At 44.8% G+C, this 12,619-nt stretch overlaps 1 protein-coding gene across 3 annotated transcripts in view; it reads left to right on the top strand.

Moving 5' to 3' along the window:
• LOC308479038 (phosphatidylinositol 3-kinase regulatory subunit gamma) overlaps nt 1-12,619 on the top strand; it is a 263,420-nt gene that overhangs the window by 20,060 nt on the left and 230,741 nt on the right. For all 3 annotated transcript variants that reach the window (XM_081009375.1, XM_081009373.1, XM_081009374.1), the window contains exons 3-4: nt 12-107; nt 616-693. In XM_081009375.1, the coding sequence (XP_080865501.1) occupies nt 12-107; nt 616-693 (174 nt within the window). The remainder of the gene's footprint in view (nt 1-11; nt 108-615; nt 694-12,619) is intronic.

Below are 12,619 nucleotides of genomic sequence, written 5' to 3'. Positions count from 1 at the left end.
TTTCCTAACAGGACCTCCTGGGCAGATGGAGTTTGTTGACTGGTTAAATCTCCCTGAACAAGCACTGCTGGTTGTAAAGAGACTTGTTGAAGCTTTGGAAAAAGAAGGTATAAGAAAAAAACTCTGTTGCTGCTAGATTTCATTGTTGCTGTTGTTTGACATTCCACATCCTAAACTGCTGATCAGTATATAGTGTTTGCTATTAGTATATATGCAAATTCCAGAGAAACAGTGGCCTTTGTAAAGGGGGGGGGGCAGCCGGCTCATCATTTCTGCCCCTTTGGACAGTGCCCACTTGGTTCCCTACTTTCAGCCCAAGGGCCAGGTCCAACCCAGGCTAACCTTCTAGGGGCCGCATTCTGATAGTGAGCAGTGCTAGAGGCAAAAGTGGACGGGGTCAGAATATTGTGACTGAAATGCAGTTGTTCAAGGAAGAAATTATTCAGTTTGTAAAGGGTGTGTGCATAAATATAACTGGACCCTTTCTCTTGGTGATGTAATTTCACTGCCTGGAATTTCTTCAAGGCCCCCTTGATTAGTTGACCATTTTTGTATGGTAAGAAAATCTTACTGTGTTTCTCTCTCCCCCCCCCCCCATTTCTATTGCATTTACAGGCTTAGATAATGAAGCCCTTTACCAATCACCTCCCAGTTCCTTTTGCGATGCTCAACTCAAGCAGCATCTGCTGACAGGTAAGACATGGCTTTGGGGGTTCTATGAAGAAAGCAGCATTCAAGCAGTAAGGGGAAGATTGTACTGTGGGAACCTGGGTTGGAGGAAGGGGGAACCTAGAGACAGAATAGGAGTGTAAAGCCTTCACAAATGGGAGCAGACGCACCTACCCTGATGCAGCGTGCACTTGCAAGCTCAACATTCCCACAAGGCGAGAGAGTCTCATGGGGAGTGCACCATGCCTTGTCTTTTAAAACTTGGTGGCAGAGGTGGGGAAGGTTATTGGGACATCTTTGTCACTTCCATTCAGTTCTGAACTTCTTGTCCTGTACCTGAACCCTTGAATCCTGACCCCTGAGCTTGGAGTGGTTCAAAAATGCAATATCAGAAGCTCAAGTGGAGTGTATGGTTCAGATCATGAGAGGTACTGCCAAGACCAAGAGGATGCCCTCTTTATTATAATTAAAGGTGTGTTAAAGGGGAGATTGCAGAGAAGCTGAATGATATTTTTTTTTTGCATCTGTCTTCACAGCAGAAGATACAGGGCAGATAGGGATCTGAACTAACTTTGCAGGAAAGGGAGTCTGGGGAACAGAGGAAAACAGTGGTGGCAAGAGGTGAAGTTCTAGGCCTAATAGAGAAAACAAAAACTGACGAATCTCTGGGTCCAGATGTATCCGCCTGAGAGTTCTCAAAGAACTCAACTGTGAAACTGCTGACACACATACACTGTTTGCTTGTTTGCTGGATTTCTCTCTTGCCCTTCCTCCCGAAGGATTTGGGGTTTTAAAAAATCTGTACATACCTTCTTGCTGCATAGTAAATTCTGTTTTTTGAATAATTTGGCCACAAGATGGCACTGTGGCACCAGGCAGTGTAGACTACAGCTCTGTTCCTGGTTTACTGTGTTTGTGAAGGAAGCAGCGTGATGCTTTGTAGCAGCCTGCTGATCCACCCTCCTGTTACCTGCGCTGGTTCCTCTCCGGTCTGTTGCCTTTGAGCGGGTGCTGTTTGCAATGATGGGGAGGATGCGGTGTCAGACTCAGGCAGCCAGGCTCTCTGACAGCACAAGCCCAGAGGCTGTCACGCCAGGACGTGTTGCTATGGAGAGGAATCTGACGGGATATCTATATAAAGAAACATGAGCTCATCCATCCTCAGCAGAACTAAGAAGCCAAGTCCCGAGGTACCTTATTGTCTGTAGCGAGGCACACTAGAAGCAGCTGCGAATGTTCTCACATTCAGCTGGAGAATGAAACATGGGCAATGTGTCTTATCATCTGCAGGCCAAGCCGCAAAAACAATTTTCAGGCTATATCTGTATCCCAGAACCTTCTAGCCCAGGTCCATGTTAAAGGCCTGCAGCTGTTTTGTTTTTTAAAAATAAATAAATAAATAAATTTACCCCCTCCCCTCGCACTTCAACCTGTGGATTCCTCGCCAAACAGTGACTCCCAAAATTCAATAGGGGAAGCCATGACAGTTAAACTGGTGCAAAAATTATGATGGGTTGCATACATGATAGAGGAACACATGCAGCAGTGGGCCATGGTAAGAGCTGGTGGTGTGTGGGACCAGACACAGGCAGACCGATGCCTGTACACAAAGGTGATGGGCACTTGGGGAGAGCTGTCCCCACCTGCCTTCCTCGCCACCACAATTGCACTCCCCACCCCAGCTTGCTAAACAGTTGTGGGGCCGAGGGATTCATAGCTTACATAGGGAGGAAAACACATGGGCACAGGGGACAGTTTGGTGGCAAGAGGGTTTGAGTGGGTACCCATGGTGTGCCACAGTTGAGGGCCTGTGAAAGCTGCAGGCAGCCAGTGACCTGAAGCTTGTCCATGTGTGGTACAGATGCACCCCTTAAGGGCAAAGGACCATCCCTTTATGCACACAAGAGTTGCTGAACTAGGGCATAAGAGGTTAGAGCTTTATTCCATTGCCCTCAAATTAAATATTGTGAATATTAAATATAAGCTTATTGTCATTGTGTATCAGTTTGTTTCCTTTTTTCAAAACATCTCCACGGTAGCCACAGAAAAACAATTTGCTCGTATCAGGCTTTGGAATACTATTTTAAACAAAATCTGAGCATCTGGGTGATTGATTGTCTGCTGTCAATGCTGACCTCAAGTGGAAACAAAAGATCTTGTTCCAGCCACTACTGTTCGCTCTCAGTATAGTGTTTGGAAGCAACGGGATAGATCCTGGACTCATTCCTGTGGCTATATGCTTATGAAAGTGTTTTGTGCAAATGAGCCATCCTTGCAACCTGCTTTTGGAGATAGTCCTGTGAACCGTGAAAGTATTCCTGACAGTTGGCAGTCTTGGGATTGTCTATGAACAAGTTGCTTAGATGACCAGTTATAAATGCCTTCAAAGTTATGAAGCCACAGAAATCACTTCAGCTGCAAAATATTACATTAGAACAGGCCTTGTGTTAGTTTTTTTTTTTTAAATGAAGCTGAAGCTGAATGTCTCAGTTCAGTTGTGCTGAATTTGTGCAGCTGATTTCCACTTTGATATGCAAGGCAACTCGGCTAATTAAAGTCAACTTGAATGAATTCAATGAATTTTGACCTCGTTAAATAAGGAAATTAAGTGTACTCAGTGAAGCTGAGTTATGTGTGAACATTCCCAGGGACAATGCAAGTTTTCCAATGGAAAGTCGACTTAAGACGTCTGGTGAATGAGTTCGCAGCTGCAAATTATGAAAGTCAGGGTTTCTGTTGTTGTTATTTTCTCTACATCCAGTCCTCACTCTTGTTCAACCTGGATGCATTGCACTGACACAATATTTATTCCAAGCTGAGGCCCACACACAAACACTTCCATCCACATGAAACTATTTATCTAAGACCCAGAACAAGAGCATGTGTGTCCAGACTGTCTTAAAGTTAGCACTTTCATGCTATGTGCACAGGTTTCTTGTTAGATTATGGACACCATCTTGATGCAACATGATTATAATTCACTTCACTCTTAACATACTTCAGGTACTGGAGACGATGTTTGCCTTGCAAAAGTATGGTTGTTGTTTTCTGTGTTGCCATTAATATAGATTGCTAGAATCAGCCATGAAATGGGATACATTTTTTTTGCAGAATAATTCCCCCCTTGGGTTATCAGGGAAATAACTGTGTATGTGTTGTTTTCTCCTGTAAGGGAAAAAGTAATAATCCGTATGCATAACAGAGGTATGTGCCAAGTTGCCTGTAAAACCTCTAATCTCTCTAGGACAGGCAGGTAAGGAACCCTATCACTCTCCAGATTCCTAACATCTCTGACCATTGGCCATGGTACCACAAGTTCCCCTGCCACTTCTCTAGAATAATGGATAGATGTGCCTCTCCTGCCCCAACCACACATGACACTTCACAAACACCATTATAGTAGAAGCAATCATTTTTCAGCTGTTCACCTTACCTAGCCAAGTGGGAGCCTTGTTGTGCTATCTAACATGGCTGCCATTTTGAATAATGCACTTCCTGCTTCTTTGCTGCCTCATTCCAATTGGCAACTCAAAGGAGGTGAGGCAGTCAATGTAGTGTTGTATGGGATGGGGAAATGGAGCTGACTGTCTCCTTCAATTTGAAAGTTGGTTGGGTGGAAAGGTCTTCTCTAACTCCACTATCACTTTTCATACTCCTCCCCGAAGCCCTCAGAAACTGCCTTACCCAAACATAACTAACTAGCAGAGGGATTTTGAGCTGTAATCTGGCACAAAAACTATCTGTGCTGTAGTGTCTATAATGATTTTAATTCTTCTTCCCCCACCAGCAAGAGGTTGGCTTCTGAGACATCTTGCTAATTTTGGTTACTCTAATTTGACCCTAAACCCTTGATACCATCAATGTAGGACGAGTCAATGTTACATAGTTGGGCCCTTGTGTGAGAGAGGCGGCCTTACTGTCTCTCTGGAATGTGAATTATAGTAATTACTGAGGTCTCCTCTGTCCTCAGTTGGCTGTTGCTGTGATTCCCTAGGACCCTCCTTGTAAAAGAAGCTAGAATAGATGTTTACACTAGTGGCTGATAATGATATGTGTATAATTGCGGTACATTTTCATATCCAAGTGGTGTGATGCTAGATGCACAAAATCAAATGCCACCATCCAGTAAACAGGTATGTGTTGCACCTGTGTAATCCCTCCCCAGCTGCTGATGTGTATGGTGCAAATTCTGAAAGAGATGCTTGCTGTCCACTGTCAAAGGTGCAGTACAGCAGCTGCATTCACTGCCTTGCCTCTCCATTGCACCACTGGTTTAGTGCAGATGTTGCCGGGATTTAAGAGAGCCACAAAGATCAGGAAAGCTAGTGCCACCAATGGCTCTCCATCCCAACTTGGTGAAATCTCAATCAGTCAAGGCAAATGGTTTACAACTTGCGAGAGTCACCTCTTTTGGGAGGAAGGGCATGTAACTACTGTTGAAAGAGAGGAGCATTAAGACAACCAGGGCCCAAGTTGCCAAAACATCCCAGCCTTTTGTGGTACAACTTGGAGGCAGGTTAGAAAGTTTAATTCTGGAGCATAGAGCAGGAGAGGAAGAAGGAAGGGTTATTGGAACAGTCAAGCTCATTTTCACTTAGTTTAGCATTACTGCCCAGAAGGGCAATATAGGCATCTGGGGGGGGGGGAGACCCTCTTTATCATTATTTTTCCTTTCTACTTTTTCTTTTGCTTGTTGTTATTGCCATTTAGTTGTAACTCTCTTCTTCTCCTCCTCCTCCTTCCACTTTTTCTTCTTGTAACTGGTTTGAGATGTGTTGAACTGATAAGAATAACAGGAACATGGTTTCAAATGACAGAGAACAATGGAAAAATTCAGTTAATATCAACATTCAAATACTACTGTAATTAGGGTCATCAGACAAGGAGAAGATTGAAGTCCATAATATATTTGCAAGTTGCAGAGTGGCTTGCTAGCTCCCAATCTAGTGGCGGGTGGGGGGGGGGTTCTCTGAATCTTGGCTGACTAATTTTTAAGTAAAAAAGATACATTTATAAACCTAATGATTGGCATAAGGGCGTTAAAATGTCCAGGAGGCATGATATGGAGCTCATGAAACAACACTCCCAGCGAATCTCTCTTAACACCCGTTCTCCTCTTATTTATTTCTGCACTGTCCCATGTACTCTGTCCATTGTTCCATTCTACCTGCAGAGTCCAACAAAAATCCCTACAACCTGGTGGATTAAAAAAAAAAAAAAGCAGTAGCAAGGCCAGATGCATTTGTGTCCATTTCCTAGATTGCATATCATATTCAAGAACCAGATACTTGCATTCTCCCCTCACCCCAGTGCACAGTTTGGGAGCTTTTACATGTCTGTACCTAGCAGATGGCCCCTGGCCTTGCATCCTAGGGATGAAAGGCTCAGCATCCTATGACATGGTTTCAGAGGCATTCAAGCCAGAGCAGTGGTGTAGAGGAACTAGCAGAATATCAGATGGAGCTTGCAGAAGGAAATGAAGGTTTTAATGAGTGAGTAATGGTTTCCAGAGGCTGGCAAGCAGAGATGTAGGATAAAATTAGATTGGATGCTGGAGGTTGAAAGCCCTGTTCATCTCTGCCTCTTGGGGGCACAACAAGGACAGACTTCATCAGCGTGTTGTCTATAAATACTGTCTCTCTCCCCCACTTGGAGATAAGCGGACCAATTTTCCAGACATAAGCAATTTAATAAGATGCTCTCAGGTTCCATTTAGATGCAAAAGTTAGCCCACAGTGTAGTATAATACGGTAGTAACCTCTGTGAGTGCAATTCAAGTAAGAACCGCCAGCCAGGCCAGGGACAATGATCTGCTTAGCCACCCATGGTTCTTGTCGTGAGAGACTGGTTTTGATAAGCAGGCACAAGCAATGAGGCAAAATTTCCCTCTTGTCCTTTCCCCAGCCAAATCTGCGACTGTAATGCAATGGGAAGGGGGTTCGCCCTTTTCTCTGCATCATTTCCCCAATGAAAATCTCCCCATCGATTGCTTGCCCTATTAGTATGAACTAACACAGAGGCAAAACAAGCGTAGAGAAGTGAAAGAAAAGCGTTTCAGTGGAACCATTCTTTCTGCGTCCCCATCGAACGTTGAGGAAAGAGGAATACCGTACACAACACGCTTCACCCCTGATGGGTGTTCCAACCATTTTCCTTCTGGTAAATAATCCATCCTAGAAATGTTTATGAGAATTTGCTTTAGACTGCATTTGAAGCAAAAAAACAAAAACAAACCCTAGAGATAACTGATTTTTTTTTTCCATAGCATGCCACTGCATGAGCCAGAACTTGTGGTCCTTTATACTTCAACTGGGCCATTACTTTGCAGCTTGGAAACTGAACAACATAGACACTAGTACTCAGTCTTAAGGAAGAAAATCTGCTCAGAACATGAATTCTATCTTAGTTGCAAGCTCTCCACCGTGGCTTAGTAGTACGACACATGCTTTATGAACAGAAGGTCTCGGATTCAATTTCTGGCATCTCCAGTTTAAATGAAGAATCAGCTAGCAGGTGATGTGAAAGACATCTCTCGCCCCGAGACACTGGAGAGCGACTGTTAAGTCAGAGTAGGTGGTAGTAGGCTAAACAGATAAGCAAGCTGACCTTCACAGATGCTACCGATTTAAGGATGTAAACCTGAAATTGTAGAGTGCCTAAAACCAGCCCTGTGGGCGGAGGATATATATTGCCATTAAGAAACTTAATAACTCGCCATACTTTTGAACAAGCTGAAAAGGACATACTATGACATACTCATATAATGTTGAGAATTTAACCCTACTTCAGATAAACATCATGTAGGATACTAGAAGGTGAACAGATCTTGGCTATCCTATGGGAAGCAAAATGGGAGAACTGTTCTTTGGCTCAGTCATTTAATTACAGTGGTGCCTCGCAAGACGAAATTAATTCGTTCCGCAAGTCTCTTCGTCTTGCGAGTTTTTCATCTTGCGATGCACGGTTTCCCATAGGAATGCATTGAAAATCAATTAATGCGTTCCTAGGGAAACCGCCTTCAGACCAGGTCCGGGGACAGTCTGTCCCCGGACCTCTTCTGAAGGCTGGGGGGGGGGGGGACAAGGGCTTTTCTTCCCACCCCCAGCATTTTAAAAAACCCCAGGACAGCGGAGGACTTCTCCGCTGTCCGGGCGATCTTAAAATGCTGGCGGGCGGCATTTTAAAATCGCCCCGGACAGCGGAGGACTTCTCCGCTGTCCGGGGCGATTTAAAAGCCCCTGGGAAGGCAGGCAGGGGGGACAAAGACTTTCGCCCCCCGCCCGCCTTCAGAAGGTGTTCCCGCAGAAGGGGAACACCCCCGCAGGTGTTCCCGCCCCCCGCCCCGCTTCGGAACAGCGTTCCGAAGTGGGGCGGCTGGGGCAGGTGTTCCCGCCCCCCCGCCCCGCTTCGGAACAGCGTTTTAAAATGCTGGGGGTCGGGAGCGAAGCGTTCGCTGCCGACCCCCAGCATTTTAAGATCGCCCGGGGCAGGTGGGGGGGGAAGGCAGGCGGGGGGAGCAAAGACTTTTGCCCCCCGCCGGCCTTCAGAAGAGGTCCTCTTCTGAAGGCCGGCTGTGGGCGAAAGTCTTTGCTCCCGACCGCCAGCATTTCCCTATGGGCTTTCGTCTTGCGATGCAAGCCCATAGGGAAATTCGTCTTGCGAAGCGCCTCCAAAACAGAAAACCCTTTCATCTTGCGGGTTTTCCGTCTTGCGAGGCATTCGTCTTGCGGGGTACCACTGTATGATTTTGAAGAATTAATATTTTTAACTACTATTTGAGAGAGTGCTTGGCTCCTACAGCTGAAGGATAAGCAAGTGTTTTGAGAGAGGTCACAGTGAATAAGTGTCTACCTGTGTGTGCCTTCAGACATCACCTTTATTTTTGTCCAGTGAAGCAGCCAGTACCATGCATTTATTCATCGTAGCTGACCAGGTTACCTTTTTCTTACAGTGGTAATACGAAGGTGATTTGCCAGCAAGGATATTTACATATAAGATTCTAAGATGGAAGTTACCAATCCTTCTGAGAACCAACCAGCTAAAATAAAATAGAAGCTGTATCTCATGAGCACCTAAAGGAGTAGAAATGGCTGGGCTGGTTTCAAATCCTTCGCAGTGACAGAAAATCAAACCATGCCCAACACAGCTTCTTCATCTCTGCCTCTTGGGGGGCATAGCAAGGACAGATTTCACCAGCATGTCGTCTATAAATACTGCTGCCTCTCTTCCCGAGATAAGCAGACCAATGTTCATTCAGAAGCCATTTAAGAAGAAGCTCTCAAGTTCTGTTGGAATGTAAAAATTAGCCCAGCATTGTAGTTTGTAATCCTGTAGTAATACTAAGAGCAATTTTCAAAAGACAGGTGAGAACTGCCAGGCAGGTGTTAGGTTTCTTTTCTAGAGGGCATAGCAAGTTGTAGAAAAGTGCTGCTAATGGTTTTACTCCTGCACATTAGTAATGGACTTGCTTTACTCCCCCCCCCCCCACCCGGGTAACTATAATCCCCAAAAGCACACACTGAGCTTTTAGTCAGTAATATATAATAGGTAATGATAGCTCGCTATGTTAATTGGCAATCTTGGGCACTGCCATCCAGGAGTGTTCCAGACTGGTGGCTCCTCCCAGTATTATTGCTTTTTCCCATGTAGGCGACAAGAAAAATTGCAATGGATTTTACACTCTAAAGTGGGTATAGCACTTTGTACATCTTGTGAGGTTCTGTCCATGCTACTGGGTGGGACATAGCTGTTTGGGCAGACAGGAGGACAACAACTCTGAATGCACCATTTTAGAAAAAGATCTGTTTTTAAAAATCATTTGCACTGCAGTGTTTATATATATATATAGAGAGAGAGAGAGAGGCGCTGCTGCACAATTCCTTTCATATCTTTTTTTAAAAGGTAGGCTAAAACGTGTTTCAGTTCTTAAAAGTTGTGTGGACCAGGGATTAGCACAATGCTAAAATCGCACTGACCAGAAAGATAACATGATACTTATTTAAATCAATTTTTAAATTTGCACCAAAACTTTATTCACTGTTGCACAAATATTTTGATAATGGTGCAGGGGGGAGAGCACAAACCAGAAGATCAATTTATTTGTTTACAACATTTTAATGCCACCTCATAACATACAGTTCTCTGCATGGCTTACCATAAATAAGCATATAAACAAAGTAAAACCAACATAAATACAGCAAGAAACAAAACTCTCTGCAACCCTCAGGTTAAAACCACAGATGTCTGCAAACTGCAAAGCCCAGACTGTAGGAGTTATGTAAAAGGCCTGGTCCTGAAAAGGCAGATATATCTGGGAAGACTGTTCCGACCATAACTGAGGCGTCCCTACAAAAAGGCTGTCCTTCTGGTGGTTACCTGCCTCACTTCATTCAGCTCTGGTGCTCAGAGCAGGGCCTCTAAAGAGGATCTTCAGGTTTGGTTAGATAAAACCCCTAGGGGACGATAGAGTCACTATTGTATGCTCAATGCTGGCTGAAGCAAAGCTAGCACAAGGTAACCTGCTCTTAACTTTGCTGGCTGAAGTGTTGTGGACCAATGAACTATTGGAGAGAGATGCCAAATGAGCTAGGGATCTTGCTTGATTTATTTTTTGGCTCTGACGCTGATTCATCCTTGCAGTGAAATGAAGAGGTAATTAGCTTCGGTCATGTTTGCTTTGGGGCGGGGGCGGAATTCTACTGGAAGAGCTGTATTAAAATAGGTTATTATTGTATATTAATTAATTTTATTTATTGTCAGAGTACAGAGTACTGAGAACTGTTCATCCAGCTTGGTAGTCACTTTCCATGTGGTAGCTGCATAGTGTTATTTAGACATTTCCTCTGTTCCCATTTCCCCCCTGCTTCTGGTGCTTAATTTCTACTTTGGTGGCATCCAGCAGCTAAATGAATCTATCTTTGTGACACTTTTCCCCACCCTGAAATATGCTCCCTAAAAGGGATAATCTTGCTGCAATTGGTTTTCATTTAAATGCTGTTTGCTTTGTGATTCCTCATTGTCTTTGCTGTAAGTGGAGATGCTCAGTCAATTGCAGAAGAAGATTGCGAGGAGGCGGCTTCTCCAGAGGCGGTGGCAGGAGCCTTAAGAAATTATCTGAACTGTCGCAACTAAAAGACAAACTTTCCAGTTCTGCTCTCAACCAGCTCACTTCAGCAATTGTTTTACATATGCTTGTGGGGTCTGAACTGTCTGTGTCCGACCAGGAATGAGACCTTCTAGCTTCTGTACTTATTCTGCATACACTCTTACTATCTCCTGCTCTTGTGAGGATTTCAAAACAAAGTACTGGGGGGGGGGGGGTGTTTTGCAACTGAGAGATACCTGTCAGCCCTGGTAGGGTCCCAAGTGGTGGTTATTCATTCTTGGCCCAATAAGCCAACAGTTGAAAGAGAACAAGCCTTTAACATAAGGATTGAAGACCAATGGTGGCTTTCTCCTTGAGCACTTGGTTACCCTCTCAGGAAATTCCAAAGTAGCCATTTTACATAGTCCTTTCCCACTTCTTTGTGGGAGCATTAAGGCCCTCACTCCCCGCCCCCATACACCCTTAAATTGGCAGCGCAGGAGTTACTGCAGCTTCAGTCACCCCTTGATTAGCCTCATCACCATCTCAGTGTTGCCACAAGAAGCAGTTTAAGAGTCTAGGCATAAACTTATCCCACATGGGTCACAATTCTTCACGTTCCCTCAATGCTAAGGGAAAGACCTATGTTTAAGTGGCTCCTATGCCATAACGAACATGGCATAAGAAGCACACCTGCAACCTGCCCTGACTGACCGAACCCAAAGGGTGCTCATCAATGGTTCCTCTTCATCCTGGAGAAGAGTGACTAGTGGGGTGCCACAGGGTTCTGTCTTGGGCCCGGTCTTATTCAACATCTTTATCAATGACTTGGATGATGGACTCAAGGGCATCCTGATCAAATTTGCAGATGACACCAAACTGGGAGGGGTGGCTAACACCCCAGAGGACAGGATCACACTTCAAAACGACCTTGACAGATTAGAGAACTGGGCAAAAACAAACAAGATGAATTTTAACAGGGAGAAATGTAAAGTATTGCACTTGGGCAAAAAAAATGAGAGGCACAAATACAAGATGGGTGACACCTGGCTTGAGAGCAGTACATGTGAAAAGGATCTAGGAGTCTTGGTTGACCACAAACTTGACATGAGCCAACAGTGTGACGTGGCAGCTAAAAAGCCAATGCAATTCTGGGCTGCATCAATAGGAGTATAGCATCTAGATCAAGGGAAGTAATAGTGCCACTGTATTCTGCTCTGGTCAGACCTCACCTGGAGTACTGTGTCCAGTTCTGGGCACCACAGTTCAAGAAGGACACTGACAAACTGGAACGTGTCCAGAGGAGGGCAACCAAAATGGTCAAAGGCCTGGAAACGATGCCTTATGAGGAACGGCTAAGGGAGCTGGGCATGTTTAGCCTGGAGAAGAGGAGGTTAAGGGGTGATATGATAGCCATGTTCAAATATATAAAAGGATGTCACATAGAGGAGGGAGAAAGGTTGTTTTCTGCTGCTCCAGAGAAGTGGACACGGAGCAATGGATCCAAACTACAAGAAAGAAGATTCCACCTAAACATTAGGAAGAACTTCCTGACAGTAAGAGCTGTTCGACAGTGGAATTTGCTGCCAAGGAGTGTGGTGGAGTCCCCTTCTTTGGAGGTCTTTAAGCAGAGGCTTGACAACCATATGTCAGGAGTGCTCTGATGGTGTTTCCTGCTTAGCAGGGGGTTGGACTCGATGGCCCTTGTGGTCTCTTCCAACTCTATGATTCTATGAAAATCTACATGTATGCATTGCTATCCCTTCTCTTGTCTTCAGAAGTCTGTATTTGCCAACCTGCCCTCAAAGGCGGATCTAGGAGAACGCAACCATTTTGGTCATACCAGGCATGGAACTTCTGGGGCAT

The sequence above is a fragment of the Podarcis pityusensis genome (genome assembly GCF_964106645.2).
Source record: "Podarcis pityusensis genome assembly, chromosome: 6".
In the NCBI taxonomy this organism is placed as follows: Eukaryota; Metazoa; Chordata; class Lepidosauria; order Squamata; family Lacertidae; genus Podarcis; species Podarcis pityusensis.
The sequence above is the reverse complement of the archived record's forward strand: the minus strand, read 5'-3'. Positions and strand labels throughout refer to the sequence as shown.